The following is a 27,135-nucleotide window of genomic DNA, read 5'->3' on the forward strand; positions in this document are numbered from 1 at the left end:
GATGGAAATCAGAGAACCGTGGAATTTATGAAAAACACAAACAAACAGAACAGCCTGTAATTGATGCTATTAATAATTTAGGTAAGAATATCAAAACTGTTACAGAGCAGAATCAAAATTTGATCACAGAGCTTGTACCTGTAGCTGCAAGGAACATATTAGATTATCCATTCACCCCACTTTCCAGTATTCATACACCTAGTCCTGTTGCTCCTAGAAGAATTGAAGCTACTCAGGATCCTATTGAATTGGGTCTTCTCGCTCAAAAATATTTAACCACACCTAAAGACAAGAAAGATGAGGTGTGTGGCTTATATGCTGACACAGAGCTTGATGGGAGCATCATACATAGAATTGGCAATTTCAGAGTAACTTTTATGGGAGATGATCTGATTGTTTATTCAGAATCTCGTCTCGGAGAAAAAGGTGCTTTTGTTAAGTACCCCGGAACACCTGGGTTGTGGGAACTGATGACTAGGAAAAGGCCTGGCAGCTATACAGATCAAGATTATGAATATTACAAAGAAATATTAATAAAATCAGATGCTCTATACCAGAACAATGATCCCACACAAAAAAGAGTCAAGTCGAGCAGTGGGGCAAAATACAACAATTTAATCAAGCCCATATGGTCACAGATCAAGACAGGCAGTGGAATCAAACAATACAACACCCTGCCTAAAGAATTTGTGTGGGTTGATGATGTCAGGAAACTTGTAGATAGGTTGCTGGTGATAGCTGGGGAGAAAAATGCTGGCAACCACAATTTTTACAATGAAAAGGTTGGAATTATGGACATGATAAGCACCAAATTGTCTAATTTTATAGTGAATGACACTAAGGGGATTGGATATCTTATAAAAATTATTAATACTCTACCACCTAAATTTTGGAATATTTCTGAGGGTCGGGGCCTGGTTAATGACATTATAAACAAGCTGCCATTTGAACTACACATTCCAGGCTATCAGTATTGTGGTCCAGGTACAAAATTGGACCATAGATTAAACAGAGGTGATCCTGGTGTTAATCCCCTAGATGCTGCTTGTAGAGACCATGACATAGCATACAACACACATACTGATCTTCACAAGAGACATGTTGCAGACAAGAAATTAGAAGAGGCTGCATTTGGCAGATTTGTAAGCAAAGATGCTTCTTTGAGTGAAAGAATAGCAGCATTGGGGACCACCATAGCTATGAGCACCAAACAAAAACTGGGGTGGGGTTTGTGAACATGTATATAATAAACCTACAATGAAAGCCAAGGGTGTTATGTATCAAATACCTTATGCAGGTCTCAAATCTCTTAAAACTATTGATAGTCTTTTAACCAAAAAGCAGCGCAAGAAAAAAAATTCTTGTCTTGCAAAGGGTCATGGTATGAAATTGTTGCTTAGCACCCCCCAATTAAAAAAATTACAGCAATCCAGGAAAAAATCACATGTGGGGGGTTTCATATTTACCATCCCAGCCATCTTAGCTGCTCTCGGGGCTGTTGGGAGCTTGGCCGGGGGATCAGCTGCCATAGCAAAAACAGTAATAGATGCCAAGAAGAATAAGGCAGAATTAGATGAGCAGAAGCGCCATAACCTGGCCATGGAGAAACAAGGCAAAGGTGTTAAGAGAGCCATGAATAAGTTTAAAAAAAACAAGAGCCGCTTACAAACCAAGATATTGAAGCTTTAATCAAGCCACTGGGCATCAAAAATTTTAGAGGTGTGTACATGTCTGATTCTTTACCAGAACAACCACTCAACAAAGAGTGTGGCATTGTTAATTTAGATAAGTACAAAAATCAGGGCACTCACTGGATTTGTTATCTTAAATATTTAAACAATGAGGCATTTGTGTTTGATTCATTTGGAGGTGTTCCTCCTGAAAATTTAATAAAATATCTAAATTCAGCTAATCTTTATTACAATAATGCCCGTGTTCAAAACTTCAAAGATGTTAATTGTGGACATTTGTGTTTATCTGTTCTCAGATATATGTCTCAAATAAATAAACCATCAATTGAAAATTTTCAAAAGGCCTTGTGGTATCTGAAACATCATGGGAGTATTCCATCTCACCAGCCAAAATTCAATATTGAAACTCAAATTGCATGATGACATAGTGTATCCCAAAACAATAGCTCTCAGAGCATTTTACGGCATGTACTTGATACCTAATATTACACACCACAACAACACAATTGCAGTAGGGGATCAAAAAATTGTCATCACTCCAGGGCAGTATAATCTGTCCACTCTAAATGCTCAATTACCCAGAGGTGTAGTGTTAAGTCAAAATTCTGTCACTCACAGAGTAGAGATTGTATCTGCTACGGAGACAGTGGATCTGGGTACTATAGGAGAGCTGTTAGGCTTTGAGAACAACACAAAACTTGAACCAGCCATCAAACACACTGCTATGAATATACCTAAATTCTTAGCCATAGAGACTCTAAATATTCACTGTAATGTGGCTGAGGGTATGATCACCAAATCAAATGGCATAGGCACTCACAAACAAACCGGCATCATTGCAACATTCAAACCTAATTCCGAATTTATGGAGCCCATCATCTACAATCCATCCCCAACATTATATTTTCCTGTGTGCCATAATAGAATAGATTACATTGAGTTGATGGTCACTAATGAAAAAGAAGAATTAGTTGATTTTGCTGGAGCCACAACAACTGCTATCATAGAGATTAACATTTAAATAAAAATACATACAATGGAAAATATTGAGAGTTATGAGCTACAATCATTCCCTCCAAACAGGAGGACATTTGCAAATTTAAATCAACCCAACACAGAAATCGAGGTTGATCTTGATGTAGGGGACGGCTTTATACACCCTCACAGAGCAGATCTATACATCAAATTTGATGTTGTAAAGCTCGATGGAACAGATTATCCGACAAATTCAAATATAAGATTGGTAGACAATTTTGTGCCTCATCTGTTCTCTGAAATTGAGATCAGAAAGCATGGCGTTGTTATAAACAGAGTGGATTATCCCGGCATTACCTCCACAGCTTTGGCCACATTAAAATTATCCAAAACCGAGGCTTCTTACTACAGAATCGGTGGATTTGAGGCTGGTGATAAGATATTAACCAAGAACCACACAGTGCTGTTCCCTATGCGCCTGTTGCCAGGATTCTTCTCAGATTACAAAGATATCATGTGGAAGGGTGGGTTAAGAATTACATTTAGAAGAGCTGCCAATGATAACAATGCTTTGATGAGGTACAGTGCAATAAACTCTACCGGGGAAGCTCTGCCCAATACCCTACCTGATGAGGGCAAGTGCATTATTCAGACTATGGAGCTAAGAATCCCGGTTGTTGAATATGAAGCCGGCTATGCTCTTAAATACAAAGCAGATATCCTAAAAAATCCACAGGTTCCTCTGCAATTTTATACATATCAATGTGTACAGAAGCCCGCATCTGGTTCTTATTATGAGTTTGATGCTACAAATTCATTCTCCAGTATACAATATGACATGCCGGATTTTGTGGTAGTATTGTTTCAGACTGGAAGACACAACAATCAGGAAAAAAATTCAAGTAAATTTGATAACTGCAACATCAAGAACATATATCTTAAAAATGGCAGAAATGAGGTATTCCCTAGAGAAAATTACAATTTAGACATGTCCAAGAATGATTTCCTCAAATTATATGAGGCTTTTTCTTCCTTCAAACGTGTCACTACAGGCAATACTGATATGTATTACACACCAGATGAATTCAAAACACAGAGACCCATGTTTGTAATCAACACTTCAAAAAGGAAACAAGTTGTGGTGAATGACAGGACAAACATTAAAATTATCTGTGAATTCCATGAGGCATTACCTGATGACACCATATGTAGTGTTATTCTCATAGGTGAAAAATCATATGTTTATGATGTAAGAAATGAGAGAGTCACAGAGCAATTCTAGAGGGTCTCTGCATATTGCATTGTCTTAGTACTAGATATGCAAGATGAGCCTGGTGTCCAATTGAACTTAGACCGGAAGTAGGCAAACCGGAAGTAGACCGGAAGTGGACCGGAAGTAAATATGTGTGGGTGGGTGTGGGTGTGGGTGTGTGTAGGTGGGTGTGTATGGGTATGGGTATCTGAGGGGGTTCATACTTTCTGAGGGGGGTCATACTTTCTCATGGAATCCATGAGGGCTTTTTTACAAAAATCTTGGATTAGACGGGGTTCCACACTTGAGCAAAAAGCTCATATGGGCATGTTGAGCTTGTTTTAAGTGTAGGCAAATCTGCCTGAGGGGGGTTCATACTTTCTCGCACTGTCCCTACCGTAAATACCACTACTTTTTAAGGAATGAAACTTATGTTGGTTCGAAGCAGGCATTGTTCTCTGCTTATTGACGTCATTATTTCAATTCATTGTCATCATCACATTGTGTAATTCAGACCGAATGAAAATTGTGGTGGACAATTCGCCTACTGTTTCTTTTGCCGTTGGGTGTACATGCAACTAAATAATCAATCTTAGTAGAGTTTGCCTCCGTACAACACTTAAAACCTTCACAGTGTGTGGAGGAAACGGCGAACAACCTTTCTGAATCAAGACTTTGGTCGTTAAAGCTTGATTATTTTGCATGTGTGGAATCACGCTGGACAGAATCAGGGTTGCCACTGGCACCTTTCCCCGTCAAGGTCAAAGTTTGTTTCAAGTCCACTATATACTCAGACAAGCTAATCGCGGCTGGGCCTACAGTTTGCAGTGGGATCCAAGCATCACAGGAAATCGAACTTATGTTCTGTTGATTACGGGACACGGCGTTACCACTACAACATCAAAGAGAAATTACAGTAGAGCGTCGATTATCCGAAGTAATTGGGGGACATGGGTGTTCGGAAAACTGGTTTGTTCGGATAATCGAACTGTACATGTTTATTTGCCAAAAAGAAGTACTGTACAGTAAATTTATTCATAAAAACAGGCATCTCTTTAAGTATGTATTACCAAGTACCGTACAAAGGCAACTTTAGTAGGAATATATAGTATGTGGTACAGTTTATTAAACAAAAATATGTACATATTACATACGCATTTTGCATGAACAATACACACAGTACACAAAATTAACGTTTAAAAAAATCCTTTATTTTGGTCTGTCTAAGCAAGCCTACACGCTTACGAGCAGCTAAGTCACGTACTTTTTTCATTACAGATATCTGAAAGTGAGCGAGTACACAGTTCGGTTAAGCGGTCGTTCGGTTGACCGACGTTCGGATAATTGACGCTCTACTGTACAATGTGTGTGTGAATTTTAGGCATAAAAATCTGTAAAACATACCTTACTCAGAATTATTACAGTCGGTAATGTCAAGCTGCATCATGCTTTGTTCCTAGTTCCTACAATCGCGTGGCAATAGAAGCAATTCTTGTTTTAATTGTTACCGACATCAAGGCGATAAATATCAGTTCCTGCCTAACAATGAGTGAGTGAAACGGAATGCAATTACATTTTTTTAAACTATGCAAAAAGACCAGAAGAAAAATGACAAAAAATGACGTAAAAAAAATCTGAAATTTAAATAGGAAATATGACGGAAAATGCAGAATAAAATTCACATTTTTATAACCAGAGGTTCGTATTCATAGGGGCATGCATATATATATTTTTGTTTAATACTATTCATGGATTCAGTGAATGGAGATCGACTGTCCTTCTCTAAGTGTCCTTTGAAAGGGCATGCATATAATGCCAATGAGTCATTCAGACCCTTAATGCTTAAACTCAGAGTCTGATTTTCCAGGTATTTGCACTAACGCCGAGCATGTTTTCAGCGGACTAAATGGAATTTTATATTTCCGGGACTCAGAACGTTAGTTGTGATGTGTTTGTGTGTGTCCTGTGTAGTAGTTTTGCTGTCTAATGTGTTTGTGTTCGTCTTGTGTAGTAATTGTGCTGTCTAATATGTTTGTGTTTGTCTTGTGTAGTAGTTCCTCCATTCATATCGGGGGTTAGGCGTAGAGCTGACAACTCTGCACTGTAAAAAGACATGTCAAGAAACAGAAATATAAGGCCATGGATGTTCCCAAGGTAAAATATTCCGGAGGTAAAATAGTCCCCCGTTCGGATCTCCGAGTGGGGACTACTTTGGGAGGTCCCTGGACTAAGGATAAGATCTACGTTAGGAATAAGGATATTAAATTAGGCACCTGGAATGTTCTGAGCCTTTACCGGCCTGGGGCATTTCAGTGTACAGTTAATGAGATAGTTAAGTATAAATTAGATGTAGTAGCTGTCCAGGAAGTTAGGTGGCCAGGAGAAGGGAATTGGAAAACTAAAAATTATACTTTTTTCTATGGTGGTACTGAAAATCATAATTTTGGAACAGGCTTTTGAATAAATAATAGAATTCTCTCGGCTCTTAAAACAGTAGAATTTATTAATGATAGGATATGGCCGCGCTGGCTCAGTCGGTAACGCGTCTGACTACCATGCTAAAGGTCCCGGGTTCGATCCCCGGCCGGTTCAAATCCGGGAACTTTTCTAACGATGGAAGCGGCCCCGGCGCCCACCCAGTGTCGAATAACATGGGTACCTGGAGGAATCCTGAAATGCCTCGTAAAGGCGTACCGGTCCAAATGGGTGCTTTAAAAAAATTATGAGGTACAGTGGCAACACTGTTGATGTTTGAAGGCAACAAAAGGTGTGTTTAGTGATGGTCTATGACATGGAAATACTGGAAACAGGAAAAAAAGAAAATGAAAATTTCAGGATTGGCTATACGCGAAAACGATCGGTTTTCTTCTCTGAACTATAGATGGCGAAATAGTCCACCTACCCAAGGTGGAAATTGACGTCCAAATTTCCGTACGAATGTTTGACATGCAATTTTCCACGCTTCGTGGAAAAATAAATTTACACTTTCACTTACATTTGGCAACACTGCATGAACAACACTGCACCCCGTTTGTTGTTTCCATGTTTAAAAATATCTACTTAGACAGGGCTAACATGTGGTGTACGACTTATGTATGTACAGGTTTCGGTTACAAAGTAACGCCACTCTTAATTCCCAGTTGCGCCGTTCGTGGGACACCCTGTACTAAAGATGATTTTTATACAGAGTTAGAACAGGTCTTTGATAAATTTTCTCAGTATGATATGAAAATTCTGTTAGGTGACTAATGCACAGATTGGCAAAGAAGAGACACGATTGGTAAAGAAAGTATTCATGAATTAAGTAATGATAATGGTATAAGATTGATTCCTTTTGCAACCTCAAAGAATTTAATTGTGAAAAGTACCACTTTTAAACATAAAGATATCCATAAATATACCTGGTCTTCTCCAGATGGTAAAACTCATAATCAGATAGATCATATTCTCATTGATAAGAGAAGGCATACTAGTATAATTGACGTTCGTACACATAGAGGTGCTGACTGTGCCAGTGACCATTATTTAGTAATTGCTAAATTAAGAGAAAGACTCTCAGTGAAAAATCATAAGCAACAAAATCTAAAAGTTCTAAAATTTGATACAGGAAAGTTTACTGATGAAAGAATTAAGAAAGATTACCAAATTAAACTGTCAAATAGATTTGATGTTTTGCAGGATTTAAATGATGATGAAAATATAAATGAGACAGACGTAAATAAGAATTGGGAGCACATACGTAATGCAATAGAATCAGCAGCTAAAGAAAGTAAAGAATACCATAAACCGAGAAAAAGTAAGCCATGGTTTGATAATGAATGTCATAATCTATTAGAAATAAGAAATCAGGCTAGACTTAGGTGGTTAAATAACTCTGATGATACAAATCTAAACAATTATAATAGAATAAAGCGAGAAGTTAACCGCACGTTTAGAAATAAAAAAAGAGATTACTTGAAAAGCAAAATTAACGAAATTGACAGCAAAAATAAAAATATCAGAGATTTATATAAAGGTGTAAATGAGTTTAGAAAGGGGGTGGCAACCTAAAGTAAACTTGATAAAAGATAAAGACGGTGATTTTCTAGCTGACCCAAGCGATATTCTAAATAGATGGAAGAACTACTTTAATGACCTTTTAAATGTCCATGTAGGAGATAAATCAGAAGTAAATGAAGTCCACACAGCAGAACCTTTAGTTCCAGAACCTAACTTGACTGAAGTTAAAGATGCTATTAAAAGGCTAAAGAATAACAAAGCACCTGGCATTGATTTAATACCAGCTGAGTTAATTAAATATGGTGGAAATTCGTTAATATGTCAAATTCATAAACTAATTTGTTTAATATGGAATAAAGAAGAAATCTCTCAACAGTGGAAAGAATCCATAATTGTTCCTGTGTTTAAAAAAGGTGATAAAATGAACTGCAATAATTACCATGGAATTTCTCTACTCTCAACAACATACAAAATATTGTCTAACATTCTTTTAACAAGACTAACACCATATGCTAATGAAATTATAGGTGATTATCAATGTGGATTTAAACGAATGAATCCACATTTATGTACATAAAACACAATCGTTCTAATTTTTTAAAGTACAATTTCTAAATGACATGGTTCCTCTTTCTAAGGCAAAGCTCATCAGTGTGGGGAGAATAGCCAGAATGTTTTCATTCTTTTGGGTTGGGCTCGGTGTACTGCAAAATTGTAAGTAATAAATAGGACTGAAATAACTTCCAGTGCATGTATCTGACATAGGGTTTACCAGATGACAAACTTTAAAAAAAAGAGGACATTTTTAAATTTCACACAAGAAATTACAGAAATATTATGCTACTCGACACCTTTCTTAATGGCATAGGGATAAATATAATTTATATAACTAAACTCTTAAATTACCAATTACAAAAATATTAACTCAGTGTTTCAGGTTAATATCTATTGTATAATTTGCAAATAAAATTTATATATGTAGTATTTCATCACCTTTTATTTAAACGTTCGGAATTTTAAAAAAATCAACAATTTTCAAAGGAAACCGTGATAGATATCACAAAGCTTTGAAATCAAAACATCACATGGCGGTGACAACAGAAGAGACAAAAGTCCAACAATTTTTCCTTGTTCATAAAAAGTTTGTCTTTGTGCTTCCAACTGAGTGTGTTGTATTTCCTTACTTTGAAATTGTACATGGAAACAATATTAACAATTATTTACAATATAAAATTTTGTTACGAATCTTGAAGTTGGAGCAGTTTTCTATACCCCCAAAAGAGGACATTTCCCCATTTTCCTAAAAAACCATCCGGAGCATTTTAAGGACCTGAAAAAGAGGACATGTCTGGGTCAAGAGGAAGTCTGGCAACAAATTATACAAATTATCGGGAAAGTAAAAAACAAAAAGACAGCAGGACTTGATGAAATAACAGACCACATTATAAAAGCATGCCATTTGCAAATAGTAAAACCACTCCTTTTCGGCTGGAATTTTTCCAGAAGAACTAAAAACATCCAAAATAATACCAATCTATAAAAAGGTGAAAAAAAATATTTAACAAACTACAGGCCAATTACACTACTGCTAGTGTTCTCTAAAATAATTGAGCGTGCAATTGAGAAACGACTAAGCAATTTTTGTAGCACGTGCTAAATTATAACACCAACCCAACATGTTTTTTAAGAGACAAAAATACAACTACAGCGCTTCTTGAATTCACAGAAAATGTAGTTCTCCACATGGAAAGGAAACATACTGAATACAACAATTTTCTGAGACTTAAGTAAAGCTTTTGATACTATAGGCCATGATATACTCTTTAGAAAACTAGAAAGATATGGGATTAGAGGAATTCCTCTAAATTGGTTTAAATCTTACATGAAAAACTGAAAGCAAATTGTAGAAATATCATATGAAGATAAGTATGGCAACATTACCAAGCACATTTCAAATACGAATACAAATAATCTTGGTATGCCTCAAGGAAGTGTACTAGGTCCCCTGTTGTTTCTGTTGTATATAAATGATCTCCCATCTGCTGTACCTACATCAACTATACTATTCTATGCAGATGACACCTCCCTAATTATTGTAGATCATAAAATGTACTCTCTTCAGCAAAAAAATTCTAATAACACTTTAAAAAAATTAAATGGATGGTGCAAGGAAAACAGACTAATACTAAAACCAACAAAAACTAGCAACATGGACTTCCTCACGACCAGGCGCGGTTGGCTGTATAGCGCAAATGTGCAGTGAACCCCCAGTAATATACAAAATAAACAATAACTGAGAAGTTCATAAGCGTAGAGTGGCAAATTCTCTTAGTGAGAAGGAGAAACCGCGGGCCAGAGCCACTCAGCTCCCCTCTAGTTCCGTTTCGTGCAAAGTCTCCGCTGAACCTCCGCAAGGCAACCCCTACCATGCTAAAAGCTTAGGACGGCTAGCAGAAGCTCGACGCGTACATATGGCGAAAATACATGCAGTCTGAGACTGGAGGAAGGCAGTCTCGTCAAAACGGACATGCGCAGTTCGTAGGATCACCAGCGAGCTGGAGTGAATCACGCTCTTCTCTCTTCCAGTGTTGCACTATGTGTTTCAATTTGAATTCATTTGTCATTCTCTTTGTATTTTTATATTTTACAAGACTTATTAGATTAATGAAGAGGGTGTAATATAAATGTAGAGGTAACACCGAACGAAAGCTAGAAGTAAAGATGATGGGACAAATAAGATAAATATGATAGAAAACAACTTGCCTACACATTCAGAGTTTTCATCTTTAAGATGGAAACACTTCAGGTGGAACGAGCCGAAAAGTTAAAAATAGCGCGAGGGCGAGGGGTTGCTTATCGGACAAGACTTAAACAACCTTTTGGTCTTCTTACGTCAGACTAAATGCTTTCGTTGACATGCTAGGCTTTTTAGGTTTAGTTGACTTAGAATATTTACACTCAATTTTCGGGGCTTACCGTGCTTGACCAAAAATGTAATATTTGCTATTTATTCAAGCCTGACCTAACAATGAAGGCATTTCGCACTTATGTCAGAAGACGACCAAAAAGTTGTTTGGGTTTCGTGCGATCAGTTATACTCTAGCGCGAGAGGGTGTTCGAAGGGACGCGCGCATTTAACTTTGTTACGTGTCATTGTCTCCATACTTGTTAGTTTGTTTTGAAGTGCATGGCTGGTGATTGAAATATATATGGCATAGTGATACGTTGAGTGAAGTGAGGTGGATTGTGTATTGGAAGGAATGTAGTTGTTGCTGTGCGAGAAGTTAACATATTGCATAGAATAGAATCTAATCGCTTTGATTTAGCGATATACTTTCGAATAGTTATATAAGAATTATCTTGTAATCAAGGGGTCTTGGGTTCGATTACTGATACATACTCATTTTAGCAGGCAGAGATTTGTATTTTTTAACTGTAGGTTCAGGATCCAGTTCCAATAATATAGTCTATTTGACAGTGGTGGGACCAGAAAAGAGTGGAAGAGGCAAAATTGAGGCGAGAATATTTTCTGAATTCTGAGATACCCCTAAATACAATACCATACGAAAATCTTAAATTAAAATGATCGCCCCCTACACACACACTCCTTGGTGCTGTCACTGTTATCTGAACATGAAGCAAATTAACTTTGTCAGTAATCTACCGGCCAAAATTTGAAAATTTTCCCAGTACTATCTCTACGAACAAAAGCGTGTAGTGTCTCAAAAGGTTCAGATAAGTCTACTTTGCATAATTTTGGTGAACCCCCAGGAAAATTATGCACGAGCCGCGCCTGCTCACGACAACAAAAAAAAGATTGCTCAACCCTTGAAATAAACTCAAAAATCATACAAAAAACCACAACAAATAAAATAATGTGTGCGAATGTGTCGTTAGAAGCAGTCACTGATTGCATTTTGTAAAAACAGAGTGCTTTACTCCTTGCGTGGACTACACTTTGAACAGGTACGAGTGTACAGTAATTGTAACATGTAACATACTAACGTTTGTTAAAGTAAGTAAAATGTTCAATAAAAGCAATGAGATCTCCAATGACTTTTCTTACTGTATTAGCATTTTACCAACTAGGACGACATTTACAAACAATGAAGTCAGTGGCGGCTTGTAATCACACATTTGCGATTATCTCAAACGGCTTGTTTGCAGACCCATGTTTAGTGAGACTTTTTTGCTTCTATTATAGTGTACTTTCACCTGTGTCAGTTTGCGCTATTACATAAGACACACCCTGTGTATTTGTAACTATAACTTCTGTATCCCATGTATGTAATCAAACCAATGTAATAATATGTACTTGTAACTTTAATTATGCTGCATCTCATACAGGGTGCGAAATCATTTAAGACTGGTGGGGGGAGAAAGATCTTAATCTACAAACCCCCTCCCCCACAAACATACACATATAAATTATACTATATACATATTTCAAATGTTATTAAAAGTAAAAATAAATGACTAAATTAAATTATTAATTAAAAATAGTATTATTAATTACACACAAATAAATTAATTTGTTACTTTTATGTATATCAGATATTATAATGTAGCAAACTACTTCCTGTACCAGGTGTAGAAGTATGAAACCGGAATTGGCCGATATATGGTGCTAGCCGGCAGTGGAGGGCGCGGAAGATCGCGTAAGCAGCGCCAGCTGCTGCCCGCCACTCCCGAGGACGTTATACCGGAACACAGTAACCCGAGTGTCAGACAGAGGAAGGTGTTGGACACCCGGAACATGTCGAGTTTTGTGCCTACGAACTACGATTTGCGGACAGCATTGGTGTTCTGTTATCATTTGAAGAAAACCGCCGCAGAATCGCATCGAATGCTCGTCGAAGCTTACGGCGAACATGCTCTGGGGAAAACACAGTGTTTCGAGTGGTTCAAGAAATTCAAAAGTGGCGATTTTGACTTGCGAAACGAGGAACGTGGGAAACCTCCGAAAAAGTTCGAAGACAACGAATTGCAAGCTAAAACCCGGTGAAACCGTTAACGCAGATCGCTACCAACAGCAAATGATCAATTTACATCGAGCGTTACGTGACAAACGGCCGGAATATGAAGCAAGGCAACACAAGGTCATCCTGCTCCATGACAACGCCTCACCACACACAGCAAAACTGGTCCGGGAAACAATCGAGGCGTTTAAATGGGAGATACTAGGGCATGCGGCGTATTCTCCCGACTTGGCTCCTTCAGATTATCACTGGGACACGCTCTTGCAGAACAGCGCTTCAATTCGTATGAAGATGTACGAACATGGCTCGCGGACTGGTTCACTTCAAAAGAAGAACGATTTTTTTGGCGTGGCATTCATAACCTGCCGGAAAGGTGGGAGAAATGTGTAACTAGCAATGGAGCTTACTTTGAATAAAATATTGTTTCTCAGTTGCAAACACCAGCCGTTTACTTCTTGCAAACAAATTCCGGTTTCATACTTCTACACCTGGTATTGAATTGAATTGGTGTTTTAAGTCCACTTTATGCACAGTAAGGCTAATTGAGACTGGACCTACAGTTGAAAGTGGGTTCCGAATCACTATGTGCATCCACCGTGTATCGAACCCAGGACCCCTTGATTACAAGGCGACGACGATACCACTGTGCCATTGGGGAGGCCAAGTATTTCCTTTACTAACCAGTTAAACATGTTAATAAATTCTGAAATAGTTGAAGTGGTTTTATTATGTGTAAGTTTTTATTTCGTTTTTGCTTTATGTTAATATAAATCAATTCTATTTCATGTTTTGCATTCTTGTTTTACTTTTATTGTGCGTATTGATGTCGATTTGTTAATGATCTCTTGAGAGAGAAAAAGCTTTCAACACTCACAACTACACTAATTTGTGTATGTTTTCGATATTATTCTTAGTACAGTAAATTAGAAATTAAAAGTAATTGCTTATCTTTTGTTTGTTGTTACAAAAACTCTCCCCACCCCGGAAATGTTTGGTGAGGGTGATTTTTGAAGCCAAGATTGTTAGTGGGGGATATCCCCCGTACCCCCCAGGATTTCGCACCCTGATCTCATATATGTAATCAAGTGGAATGTATTTGTACTAATGTTATATGTAACAAAATGACGTGTTCTATACTGCTGCAGATAGAAATATCAACAATGTAGTCAACAGAAAGGGAATAAATTACAATTACAACCCTAATCTGACAGTTTCACCTCCGTATTAAAAAATATACTAATTTTGCCAGAATGTTGTTGAATACCTTAATCTGACAAATCAGAATATTTGATTTTTATTGTTTTCTGCATATAATATGTACAAAAGGAGGTGAAATTCATGAGAAACATAGAAAATCATGTAAAATACTAAATTTACCTTATTCTGCAACTTAGTATATCCACTTCATACTAAACGTTGAAACATGTTTAAAAATTGTAGTTTTTATTCACTTATAAGAATTTTCGGACAAAAGTTAGGGTCTTTCAATGTTATCATGATTGCTAAAAATAAGATTTCCATTCCATTTACTTTCATAACATGGAAATAAGAGGGCTATTTTTTTTTTTTTCAACTTCCAATAGGACATGAAATCAAAACCACAGTGAACAGTAAAATGGGTTTATTGACAAATGTTGAGTACACGTGTTATCTACTTTTCAAGTAATCACCAAGAAGATTCAGACATTTATTGTACTGATACACCAGCTTTCCAATACCCTCTGCAAAAAAAGGTGCCGCCTGTCTGTTGAACCAGCTCCTCATTGGTGTGAAAGCGCCGTCCTCCCAACCACTTCTTCATCGCCGGAAAAAGGTGGAAGTTACTCGGCGCCAGGTCTGGGATGTAGGGAGGGTGAACAAACACTTCCCAGTGGAATCGTTGAAGAAGGACTTGGGTTGACACAGCAACATGTTGTTGGGCATTGTCATGAAGCAAGACAATGCCTGAAGACAGCATGCCTCTCAGTTTGTTCTGGATGGCTCTGCATAGTCTGTGCAATGTCTCGCAGTATGCAGACACATTGATTGTGGTCGCCGGCTCCATAAAGTCAACCAGTAACACACCTTGCACTTGGCGGGAGAGTCGATTGTAGCAGATCTCTACGTGCCCGTTGTTCAGCTTCAACTGAAGCGTTGGCCTTGGTAGTGGTGGTGGTAGTGACAGAGGAGACACCAATCACACTGCATGATGCCCCACTTCCTAGTGCTTCACGGGCCACCTGGCGGCGCCATCGGAGGTTGAAAAAAAATAGCCCTCGTAAGAGCCAGTCAACAAAAGATAACATTATTTTTGAAATCTCAAATGAAAATCTATAAGGAAAAGCTATTGTTTCTCAAAAAAATTTTTTTAGAGCAGTGTCATTTGCCAAACTTTCAATAGGTCCCTGGCTTGGTGAGCCCTTGCTTGGCTGTGCCTACACCAGTACATCAGTGTCATTTGGTCGCATGTATTTAGTAAGGAGGTGATATATGCTACTTAAGTATAAATTTTTATCAGGTCCATACACCTGGCAGGGCAGTCGTGCTTGAGCCCCTCAAAAATGTACTCATACCTGAAAGAACATGATCATCACAATGTGCTGATTTTAAAATATTTATATGTAAAGGAATATCCATACATTATGAATGCCCTAAGAACTATAGTGTAACCACAGACTGAGCACCTACAAATTTGCACCACTAATGAAAGAAAGTGTCACTTTTGTATACTATTGTCTAATCAGCATCTCTTTGATGTTTTTATATCTGAACTCCATTGATATACATTTCATAGTATACAATCATATTCTTTACTTTTTTTTCTTCTTGATTTTTACAGGAATGTACAATGACAAGTAAGGAACGGCTCAAAGCACTTCGTAACTCTCAAGGTCTCAACTCTGTAGGCAGCAACTTAGAGGACTGGATGTTGTTTGCTCAGCACAAGATAGGTAATTTGCCCTTCCTGAATAATTTATTGTAGTTTTTACTTTTAATAAAATTAAATACACACATCTGTTTTTGACACTGTGGTACAACCTAAGTTTAGCACAGAGTTGGTTTGGCTTTATGTATAAACAGCATCTTGAAATTTCCTAGTGGATGGAGAAGGAAGTATTCTTGTGCCACTTGTGAAGCAATTACTTTTATATGCATATAGACACACAAGTGTGTCATCCACATGGGTGCCTGGAGGGAGGTATAAGAGGGAGTCACTTATTCCCCTCCTTGGAATGAGGAAAGGAAATTTTTCCAATTTTCTTTTTATTTCAAACTCTCTCCTCAGAATTCTAATATCTCCTTCATCTCTTTCTTATTATTCTTGATAATTTCCTTTTTTAAAATCTAAATTCAATTTTCTGTCTGTTCTTCAATATACTTCTCTCTCTCCCTTCTGTGCCTGTGTGTGTATATGTGAGAGACTTCATTACTTTTGGTATGACCTTCCTAAATAAAGAACATTTATTTTTTGTGGGCAAATCTGTAAGAGGAGAAGAATGAACGTTGTGGTAGGTGGTGCCATCTTTTGTGTATCCTTGAGCGTTGTAAGACAACAGTAGCTTTCATCATTGCTCCTAACAAAGTGGCAGACAACCATATTTTGTTTCATCAGACTGCTGTTATTGAAGTTCTTGTTAAAAAGGAAATCTCCACTGCAGAAATTCACCAGAGACTTCAGTGTGTGTATGGAGATATGCACATGGATGCTAGAAGTATTAGATGATAGGTGAAACATTTTAAAGATGGAAACATGAGCATCCAAGATCAGCCTCGTAGCAGTCACCATTGAACAGAATCAACTGAATGCAACATATAGAGGGTTAGGGAGATTTTCTTGGACTTGGGCAAACCATTAATGTTGCTCATTATGTCCAGACACTGTATAAGCTCCACCGTGCATTGCACGATAAATGTTCTGGAAGAAAGATTATCCTCCAGCAAGACACTGATTGGCCACACTCAGCTTGTTTCATATCTACGAAATTGACAAAATGGGGTAGGAAGTTCTTCCACACCCTTCCTACTCTCGTGATCTGGCACAATCACATTACCATCTGCATGGATTTGTGCAGGATCAGATGCATGCAATGCCTACATTACGAGACAATGGAGTCGCTTCAGCAAGCAGTGTGCTAGTATCTTCAGCAGGCTGGAACAGACTTCTACTGCAGGGGTGCATTAAAACTTCTAGAATAGTTGGGAAAAATCTGAACAAAGAAGTGAAGATTATTTGGAAAAGTCAATAATAAAAGACTGTAGATTAAGGTTATGTACTTGGTTTTTCAATAATACAACATAATTTATAAAATTGCTAATTACTTTTGGTATGACCCTTGTATCTTTCTTTATTTCATGCTGTATCACTTCTTTTCTCTCCCTTACAACATTTTGTTCACATAATGGCCAGAAAACCTGACATTTTTGGATTTTGACTTGCTTTGAACAATTTTCCATTGACACCCATAGACTCCCCTCACTCCAAATTTCTTTTACAGTCCTGGGTTGTAACAATCCCACTGACTTTCAATCGGATCATTACAATCCAGAAGTTTGTCTGACTACAAATTCAAGTATAACTTTACCAAATTCTCAATCTGCTTTCTTCAATACGTATGGGAAATATGTCAATAAGTCATCCAGCTCTGAAACACTTTTAAATAGTATGGAGAACACTTTAGATGCTAGATGGCATGAATTTCTGCCAATGAATGGGAGATATAATGTTTATTAAGAAAGCGGCAGAACTGAAAATTATACTTTCTCAAATGCATACTGTTCTGAAAATGATCCAAATATTATAAAGCGAAAGTAACCACATTGTCAATACTGTACAGAGTACTTTGTTTTCTCCATAAAATATTGTGCTCCTGAAGATCAGTGCTTGCAATCAGAAGGGGATGAAAGTACCCAAAGGGAGAATTCTCTCTCATCTATTTAGGTCCTATTTCAGTAGGCCCTTGCAGAAAGGGTGTGGAAAATATAAAAATATATTAACTGTTGCATCAGTTTGGTGGTTATGCGGAGATAGGTAATTAACTGTTTACATTTGTGATACAATGTTTTCCAGTATTGACATTGTGTGTTTGTATGTGTGTAAACTACTACTGAAGAGAAGATTAGTAGATATTATTGCATTATTTAAAAAAAATGCATCACACCATGCAAGTATTAAATTGGTAGCAAAGTAATTGTTGTCATTAAGAGTACGGATTTTTATCGAGAAGATACTTAATGAATAATAAAATATGCAATTTATACAGGTTACATACTCAGTAGGGTTTAAAGCAGAATCTTGAATCACATGTATTCAATTATTAATACACATCAGCTTAGCCTGTGTGTTAAAATATAACAGGGTACGAAACAATATGCAAAAATTAACTGTTTTCTTTTTGAAATATTGGGTTGATAAGTTCATAGCATTTGTTTTTGGTATGGCAACACTGCAGTGTTAGGATTTTTTTCATCATTTAAGGTTCATCATTTGGAGTGGCATTGTTGTGCATTGAATTTTGCAGATTTGAAGGATATTAGTGTTACTTGTGGACAAAAAAATATGGAGTCTCAAATAGAAAATAACGAACGTTATTCTTCTGTTCGAGTTTAACAGAGAGCAAAAGCGACAGAGGCGACTAGAAACAAAACATTTGTGCCACGTATGGGGAGAATACCATCTGGGAAAGCACAGCAAGAAAATAGTTTTGTTGTTTCAAATAGGGCAACTTTGACTTGAGTGATTCTCCACGTTCAGGAAGACCATCATCAAGATGACAGTTTAAACACATCAGTGGGTCGGGATTTGGCAAATGTGATGAACTGTGACCAGTCAACCATCGTGCGACACTTACATTCGAAGTTAAAAAATTGGATTTATGGATCCCGCATGCTTTAAGTGAAAACAACAGGAATCACCGGGTGGCCATTTGTGCTTCTTTGCTTACTAGTTATCGGTTAGCTCATGAACAACATTGATCATTCCTGCCCAGGATTGTTACTGTTGACTAAATATGGTGTAACGTGTGTGTTTCAAGTTGAGTTGCCTCCTTTGTTCTTTCTTCTCTGTTAAACTCAAATAGAAGAATATGTCAGAAGTGTTAATTTTTCTACTTGACACTATGTATTATTTTGTCCACAAATAGCACTAAGTTTCCTTTAAATCTGCAAAATTCAAGGCATATTCACAAGCACAATAATTCCACTCAAATGACAAACCTTAAATGATAAACAAACTCCTAACGCCACAGTGTTGCCATACCAAAAACAAACACTATGAACTTAAGCATCAACCTGATATGTATATAACATCCCCTGTCAAGAGCCAAACATTTGCAATCAGAAAGGGACATCGGTAGCCAGAGAGAGGAATCCCCCTATCCTCCCTTCAAGTACCACCATGCATTTATCCATACTTCAGATTTCACATACAGGTACACTGTATAGGATTCTAAGTACGGTTTTATTACCCATATTTCTTCATATTTTTTTTGGTTAATATTATCTCCAGATTATTATAATACAAGGGAGAGCGTAATTAAAACCTTAGAGTCCAACAAAAATTATGACAGACTGCATGCAACTCATATTTATGCAGCACACAGACTATTATTTAACAAATAACGTCAAGGCTGCAACACTGATCAAATAGTTTCAAAATGCCATTTTAAAGATGGCAGTTCTTCCACATACATGTACCAGTGGAGACCAGTGGTTTCTTTGGTGCTGGAAGCCTGGAACACCTAAAGAAACTCTCCAGCAAATTAAAATTCAATATTTCTAGGCATGCTTACCACACAGATTCATTAATTGGATGAGATAGTTCAACCCTGGCCTTAGTTCAAAGAGTGAAAAGATCTTTGTGCATACCAAACATTCTTCTCAGGCGCACAGGCACTAATTCAGACTTGCAAATATATGTAGATCAGCAATGGAACTATGCTAAAATGCAGCAGACTTGTGCAACATTTTATACTAAAGGGCATATATGCTTTTTATTTGTAGTATACATCCAGAAATCTAGTATACAAGAAGAAGAAGAGAAAAATAAGGTTTATTATTTCTCTCCACCATAAGTTATTCCTACATTTAGCAGTGATAAGTTTTGACATCTTAAGTGTACAATGTTTCAGGAAGTAATGAGTACTATGTTTTGTATTGTGGTCATTAATTAAATTAATTGATTTATTTGGTACTTATTCTGTAAGGAGAGAGAGAGATATAGATAGATAAGAAATATTTATTCATTATTTGGTTTTTTCCTATATAGTTCTCTGTATGATGGCCTCTATATTTACGTATTTCTGTCAATAACCTGGATGATACTTTCATAGCACTATCCACATTAAATTATTTTATTATACTGAGCATTTTTGTTAAGAACCACACTGAATTGTCTTTACAGCACTGCACCAACTCCACCTCTCAGATTCTGTACCTGACCTGTCCCACCTTCAGAACGCAGAACAAAACTGGACCAAACATTTGTCAACGGTGGGCCAGAGAGATTCTGCTGACACCTTTTGGTTACCTCGACACCTCAATAGGCATCCACATAGACTGTCATGTGAGTAAGAGTACCTTCTACATACCATAAGCTTACCTGTAGAATTGGTTACTTAAATCAAAATCGAAAGTTGCTGATTAAATTATGTTGAAAGGTAACATTTAGAATAACAAATTCTACTGAAGTGATGAACCACCAATAAAAGTATGTTAAAATACACAGGAATAATAGGATGAACATAAAATTTTGACCCAAAAACAGAATATCTCAAGGAGATCAGTTTACCCCTTCTCCTCGGGAAAACCAGTTAGGCCTAATTATATTATTATTACTATTATTTATTAAAGTATGGATCACATAAATGATACATCACCAGAATTAGGTGGTAGAGCAGCCCAAGGCTGAATCTCGCTCTGTAGCAAATAAGATACTTTTCGATTCAATTAAATTCAATAAACAATAAATGAAATATGATACCTCATTGTCAAGAGGTATTAAAAAATATAATCTTGGTGTGACATAGGTAGTGTTTCTGGTTCCTTCTGCTGAATCTTTGATGTTAGTTTTATGTTGAAGTTGAGGAGTGCCAGAAGTATTTTTCAGAAGGACCAATCTTTTTGAGAACCACTTTATTCTTCATCAACCGTCCATAACACTCCCCATATATCTGACACTCAACATGAGATTTGTCTTCTGAGTTTCTGTCAAGATGCAGGTATTTAATTATTGTTGCAGGTCATAGAAAATACATATACGCTTCTTGACCATATTAATTTTTCTACAAATAACTGAAGAGACACAAAACAATACAACTGTCTGCTCGAACATCCTAGAAGGCCATAACACTAGTTTAAAAATTCCATTAACTTGTTTTCTTGTATGAAATGTCCCTCAAAATTTAGATCTGGTTTTCAAGCTAACTCCTAGACTTTTATCAAACGGGGCAAATAGTGTTTTTTTTTTAATAATATCGATGGGACAACTGGGATACACCTCTGAAACAGGACTGTCCCAGTCAAAATGGGACTTATGGTCACCCTAAGGAATAAACAGTGAAAAAATATGATATTTTATTAGTTCTTTGAGCATTTCCAACTCTCAAAACCTTGATGAAAGATTGATTTTGTAATTTTGTTGGGTCTTGCCTCTATCCTCAAAAGAAACCTTAGATGAAGTCTGTGCTGCTGGATATACACAACAATTCTCACATAAACTACTTTCATAGCTGTAATATAATGTGAATATTAAAAAATAGAGATAATACCATCTCATTTATAAATATTATTTGCTTCTCTGATTGTGTAGCAGTCATGTCGTCGCCTTGTAATCAAGGAGTCCCTTGTTCAGTACCCTGTGGAGACACAGTGGTTCAGATCCCACTTTAAACTGTAGGTCCAGTTCCAGGCACGGCTCTTGCATTATTTTCCTAGGGGTTCACTGAAGTCATATGACACACATTTAGTTTCCAGAAATATACTTTCTTTGCGAAACAAAGGGATCGGGGGCGGGGGGGGGGGGCTTAAAAGATTGGTACATAAATTTTTCATTGGATGAGGTTTCATAATAGAGGTGTGCAATTAAATTTAGGGCTAAAACTAAGTACGATAAATTGTGCCTCTATGAAAGAAATTTCGGGTTTTATTAGAAAATCATGGACGTCCTCAGGATTTGTTCCAGGGGTGGGAAGCAAGATCATTTTTTTTCCAGGGGGAAGAAACTGGGCACATTTTCCCATGTAATAGTGTTTTTTTTTCTCTCAACACTCCTTCAGTCCTTGCAACGCCTTTATAATAATTATTATAAATTACTGTGACTGAAATGAAATTATATTTGTGTAATAAATACTTTTAGGTTGAAATTAATTTTCCAGGTGGGTGTGGCACCTTTTTCCCTTCGGACGTCCATGCCTGCAATTAAAAAATGACTAATCACAATGGTCCTACAATTATTAAAGGGAAATGGCAAACCAATGACATGTGCGTACTAGAAACCTGAGACCCTTTCATTGAAACTCTACTTTTTTTTTCTTTCATTTTTTGGTCGACCAGCACATGCATTATCTCTAATTTTCTTTCAACATACGAGAAAGTTTGTTTCCATTAATTGTATGCATTTATTTACGGTCATTTCATACCTGCGCAGACAGCAACACCTACACTGCATCAAATGACGTAACATAGTCCATCCTTTGGAGCATCAATACTTTGCAACAACTATCCAAGCACTTTGAAAACTTACAAACTTGAAACAGTGACACAGGCAGGGTTTGTCACGTCTTCCTTTCTTGTCTAAGATTGTGGCATTCTTTTACTTTCTCATATCCGAAGTGTTTCCATCTTTAAGGAAAAAGTCTGAATGCATGCTAGAGTTATTTTAGTAATGTATTTCTTTTATTTTAATTCATCGTGTTTAATTCCAGCTTTCATTCATTTCTACTCATTCTTCTCTGCCACAATTTTGCATTTATGCCAAGAAGTTCAGCACAAAAATTATTCCACAGAGACAATTGAATATGTATCGAATGCGCTTCAAACTTGAACCTCACAGGGCAACACTGGAAGTAAGGAACCAGCTGGGCCTCACTCGCAGCATGGAGCGAGGACAGTGCCTTCTGGCTTCTGCTGCGGCTTCTGAGAGAGCACGAACTGCACATGACCGTTGGTTGGAGATCGAGGTTCCTCAATATCCTCTTCCATGTATTTTGCCCATATAGCTACCCCGAGCTTCTGCCTGCTGCCCGAACCTTCACTATGGCAGGAGCTCTCCTGTGATGGTTCAGCTGAGTGTCTGCACAAAGGCAGCAGACTCATGGTTTCTCTTTCTCAGCAAAAGAATTTGCCATGTTACGGACACAAATACATGACTACTTGTGTAGAAATTTTAGCGAAAAATTGTCAAAAAGGTAAAGACATTGTTCATTGTCCATTCTCGAGGTAAATGCCATATATTACTGGAGGTTCATTGATCCTGTGCGCTATAGGGCCAACCGCGCCTGTCCAGTTCTGATTAGTCTTGCTGTGCATAAAGTGGACTTAAAAGACAAACTCAATGAATCAATCAATAAATATTATTTCTACAAATGTAGATATAACCACATTCAGTTTACACATTTAGTCTTTTGAGAAAGTTCAGTAAAATACGACTTAAAATTCTGAAATTTAATTTATAGACTTTAGTGTATTATATAAAAATATGTCTGTTTCAAATTTGACCTCTATTACTTATCCTACCTACTACTCCCACTGTTCTTCTACAGTTTACTAATTCTTTGTCGAGTAATAAAAAAAGTCTGATGGATTTTCATTTATATTGCATATTATGGACAATAAATACAAATTGTTAGTACAGAAGATGCAACAACAGTGACCATATAATAATTTATTCATTATATTGTCAATGTATGTTGCATTGTATTTGTGAAATTTTTAAAATACATATTAAAGTGGATCCATCTTGTCTGCGTAATAATATTTTGGTTTTGATATGGTCTTATGAATTTATAATCCCCTTTTTGCAACATTATGATCATTCCATCACTTTTTCGTAATTCATAATTAATATACTGGGAAAAAAAGTGAGTTCACATTATATTAACCAAGAACTCCTGCATTCACTTTCCTCCATTTTTCATATCAACTATCATAACAAAATTTCAGAATGAAATGGGTAACTTTCTTGTGTTGCAACATCAGGAAGTAGTTCAGTGTGACCTTCATGATTATCTCAGTCTTCAATCCATTATCAAGAAATAGATGGCAGTTGCAAACATTATTTAACTAATTGCAATAGATTAAGCTTTTAATATTCAAGTCTTAGAATTGTTTCTTCCTGAAATAGTAGAAAGGATATTGTGAAACAGAGAAGAATGTAAATGGAAGGATTGTTTAAGATGAGCCCTAATAATCATTCTTCATCTTCAAATCTTGAAGGTATTTCATAGCAAATTCCATTGATCTTGTAACTCAGTAAATGTGCATAATAGGGTAATGACCTTTTTGTAACCCCTGTTCCTGTGTCATAAATTGATGAACTTTTGTTCAAAGGTAATGAAAAAGGAAATAATTTGACTTAGTTTTGAAAAAGAGGTCACCCCCAAACCAAAAATCAATTTTACCATATACATTTTATTGTTATAACGTAACATACAAAATTACAAATAAATACAAAATTATAAGTATTAATAGCATAATTATAGCATAATACATAATTATCATGTCTTGTTAGACAAAATAAATCTGAGCTGAAGTTTCTCCTTTATTTTACAGACATTATTAAGATCTTGATGACACTTAATTGCCCTTTCTGCAAACTGATACGTTCTGGGAATTCCCAGTCTCGATGGTTTTTGATTCCAAACTGTTCCACACAGTTTAATGCTTTTTCATGAACCTGCAAGCTGCTACATAGCTTCTGATAATCATCTGCATTGTAGATTTGGTCAGTAAACCAATGGTCAGCCCATCTGTAAGAGATGAATCTACAAATTTTGCATAGTGGTTTCTTCTCTCTGGTAGAAGAATAAATGCCAAAAGAGCTAGTATTGCTCGAGAATTCCATTTTGCATTACTTAATTTAGGTACTTTCAGCAACTTCACTTCAGGAAATCCTCCAGTTTCTTCAAAAAAGCGGAAAACCCGAATTAAATTAAATTGAAATTTCATATTACGCCATCTTGCTGTTTCAGTAATATCTTCTTTACCATTCTCGAAATTCATCTTGAGCTGGTCGTAGTTTTTTACAAATTCTGGGATAAATGGATATTTGATATTGGGCGATGTGTTGTTTCCTCCAAGTTTGTCATCCATCATTATGCAAAGTACTCGGTCAAGAACATGATGTTGACAACCAATGAATTGTGGTTCTTCCAGTTTCTTTTGAGCAAACAGTCTTTGTAACTGAATTACAATCCCATTCTTTCTTCCAGTATTCACATTCGTAGTGCCTGCAACAATCATAACAATCATATTCATACTTTTCCATAAATTGTATTAATCGAGAACGGCTGTTATTCCTTTAACAACAGTATCCGCTTTTCCACCTGGTAGATCTAGTGCTTCTAACTTAACTTCTCTTCGTTCATTCTTCAACACTAGCACTTGATATTCTTGGTCATCAATACGTTTACCATCAAAATGCAATGACCAGTTTTCTAAGTGTAGTGTTTTCATCATTTTTTACTTTAAGTTTAACAGCTTCTTTAATGGTGGACCTGTAAATACCAGATTGTGAAGGTGTCTCAATGTCGATCCCATCTTGAGATAACTGTCTGCAAATGGTTGCTGCTTTGCTGGTTGATAACTTTGAAGATGTTACTAATTTGGTTGCGGATTTGGTTTTGTTATACTTCTTCCTTGTCCTTATAGAGTGTTCATCTGAATTTTCTGACTCTGATGTTTCGGAAGTTGATGTAGTAGTAGTAGTAGTTGTTGTTGTTGTTGCTGTTGTTGAAGTGGGCTGCAAGGGCATTTTTCTTCTTTTGGATGGGTGGATAGTTTTGGAACTCACAGTCTAACCCAGTTGTATATCCAACATGTCCCTTGCTTTCGATCTGAAGATGATAAACCTTCTGTCTTCACTGCACAGCCTCATTCACTATTTTCTTTTGTGATGTCAAAAACCTCATTCAATTGATTATATTTTCCTCATTTTACACATTTATCGTAGGTGTTTTACACATTCATCGTAGGTGTTCAGCACCTTATTCAGTTTTGCTTCTACGACTTGAATTGATAAGATTGGTAAATTTAATTTATTTTGCCATAAACTTGTTATTTCTTTCGTGATTTCCTTTACACGTTCTTCCCTTCCTTTAATGGATGCTCCAAGGAACAGATAGCGACTAACAATTTGGATTTTGGGTGGTATGGTGCTGTAGTTTTCCAGTGATTGCTCTTCTAGTGGAACAATTCTTCTTTTCCTATGTGATTCTTGAAATCATAGTAAATTCTTCGTCCAGATCTTCTTGTTTGTTTTTTTTCTCCATGGTAAAAGCACTTTTCTTATAAGACATGATTACAAATTATACTTGGTGATTGGAATTATTGCAGAATAGTTCATACTTCAACAAAATAATGGCTAAGCACACAATTATGCACAACATGCGACATCACAAAATGACACTACACAGCTTCAGTTTTCTAAGTTCCTTTGTTTCCCAACGTGGCACACGACCAATGTTTGCCGAATATAGTCTGCATAACAGTGCTTTTTCCCTCCAATTTCAAGTCGGTCACATCCACTACGCCGCCTTATGTTGTCTTCTTCCTTCTTGCTGGAGAGAGTCTCCTCTTGATTCTCAGATGTCCTACTATTGGTTGTCGCGCTCCAATGCACATGCCAGCACTGCCTAACTGCATCTTCCAATACTACATTGAGACGACTGACTTGTCTGTCAGCAAGAGGGCATTATTAATCAGAACAGAGATCTTTCAGAAAAACAATTACCGCTGCTCAATCAGGAAGCTTACATACTCTAAAACAATGATTGTTCCAGAAAGTTCAAGAGACTTCTACTAAGTTCTATAACATCCAGAACATTTTAGAAAGTTCCAGAAGGTTCAATAAAGTTATAGAAGGCTCCAGAAAGTCATAGTGCTACTACTTGCAAATGTTATACGATTTTAGAAATTTCATGTTGGGGGCGACTTTTTTACAAAACTAAACAGAATTAAACGCTTTTTCATTACTTTGAACAAAAGTTCATCGATTTATGACACAGGAAATCAATTATTCTTCAAAAAGTAAAAAAGTCATGTGCAA

At 36.7% G+C, this 27,135-nt stretch overlaps 1 protein-coding gene across 2 annotated transcripts in view; it reads left to right on the plus strand.

The window, feature by feature from the left end:
* Positions 1 to 27,135, plus strand: part of LOC145988409 (uncharacterized) — a 219,286-nt gene that overhangs the window by 179,328 nt on the left and 12,823 nt on the right. For both annotated transcript variants that reach the window (XM_083123291.1, XM_083123292.1), the window contains exons 4-5: positions 15,715 to 15,826; positions 20,275 to 20,436. In XM_083123291.1, the coding sequence (XP_082979417.1) occupies positions 15,715 to 15,826; positions 20,275 to 20,436 (274 nt within the window). The remainder of the gene's footprint in view (positions 1 to 15,714; positions 15,827 to 20,274; positions 20,437 to 27,135) is intronic.

Source organism: Lepisma saccharinum, chromosome 5 (genome assembly GCF_977018435.1).
Source record: "Lepisma saccharinum chromosome 5, izLepSacc3.1, whole genome shotgun sequence".
NCBI classification, from domain to species: Eukaryota; Metazoa; Arthropoda; class Insecta; order Zygentoma; family Lepismatidae; genus Lepisma; species Lepisma saccharinum.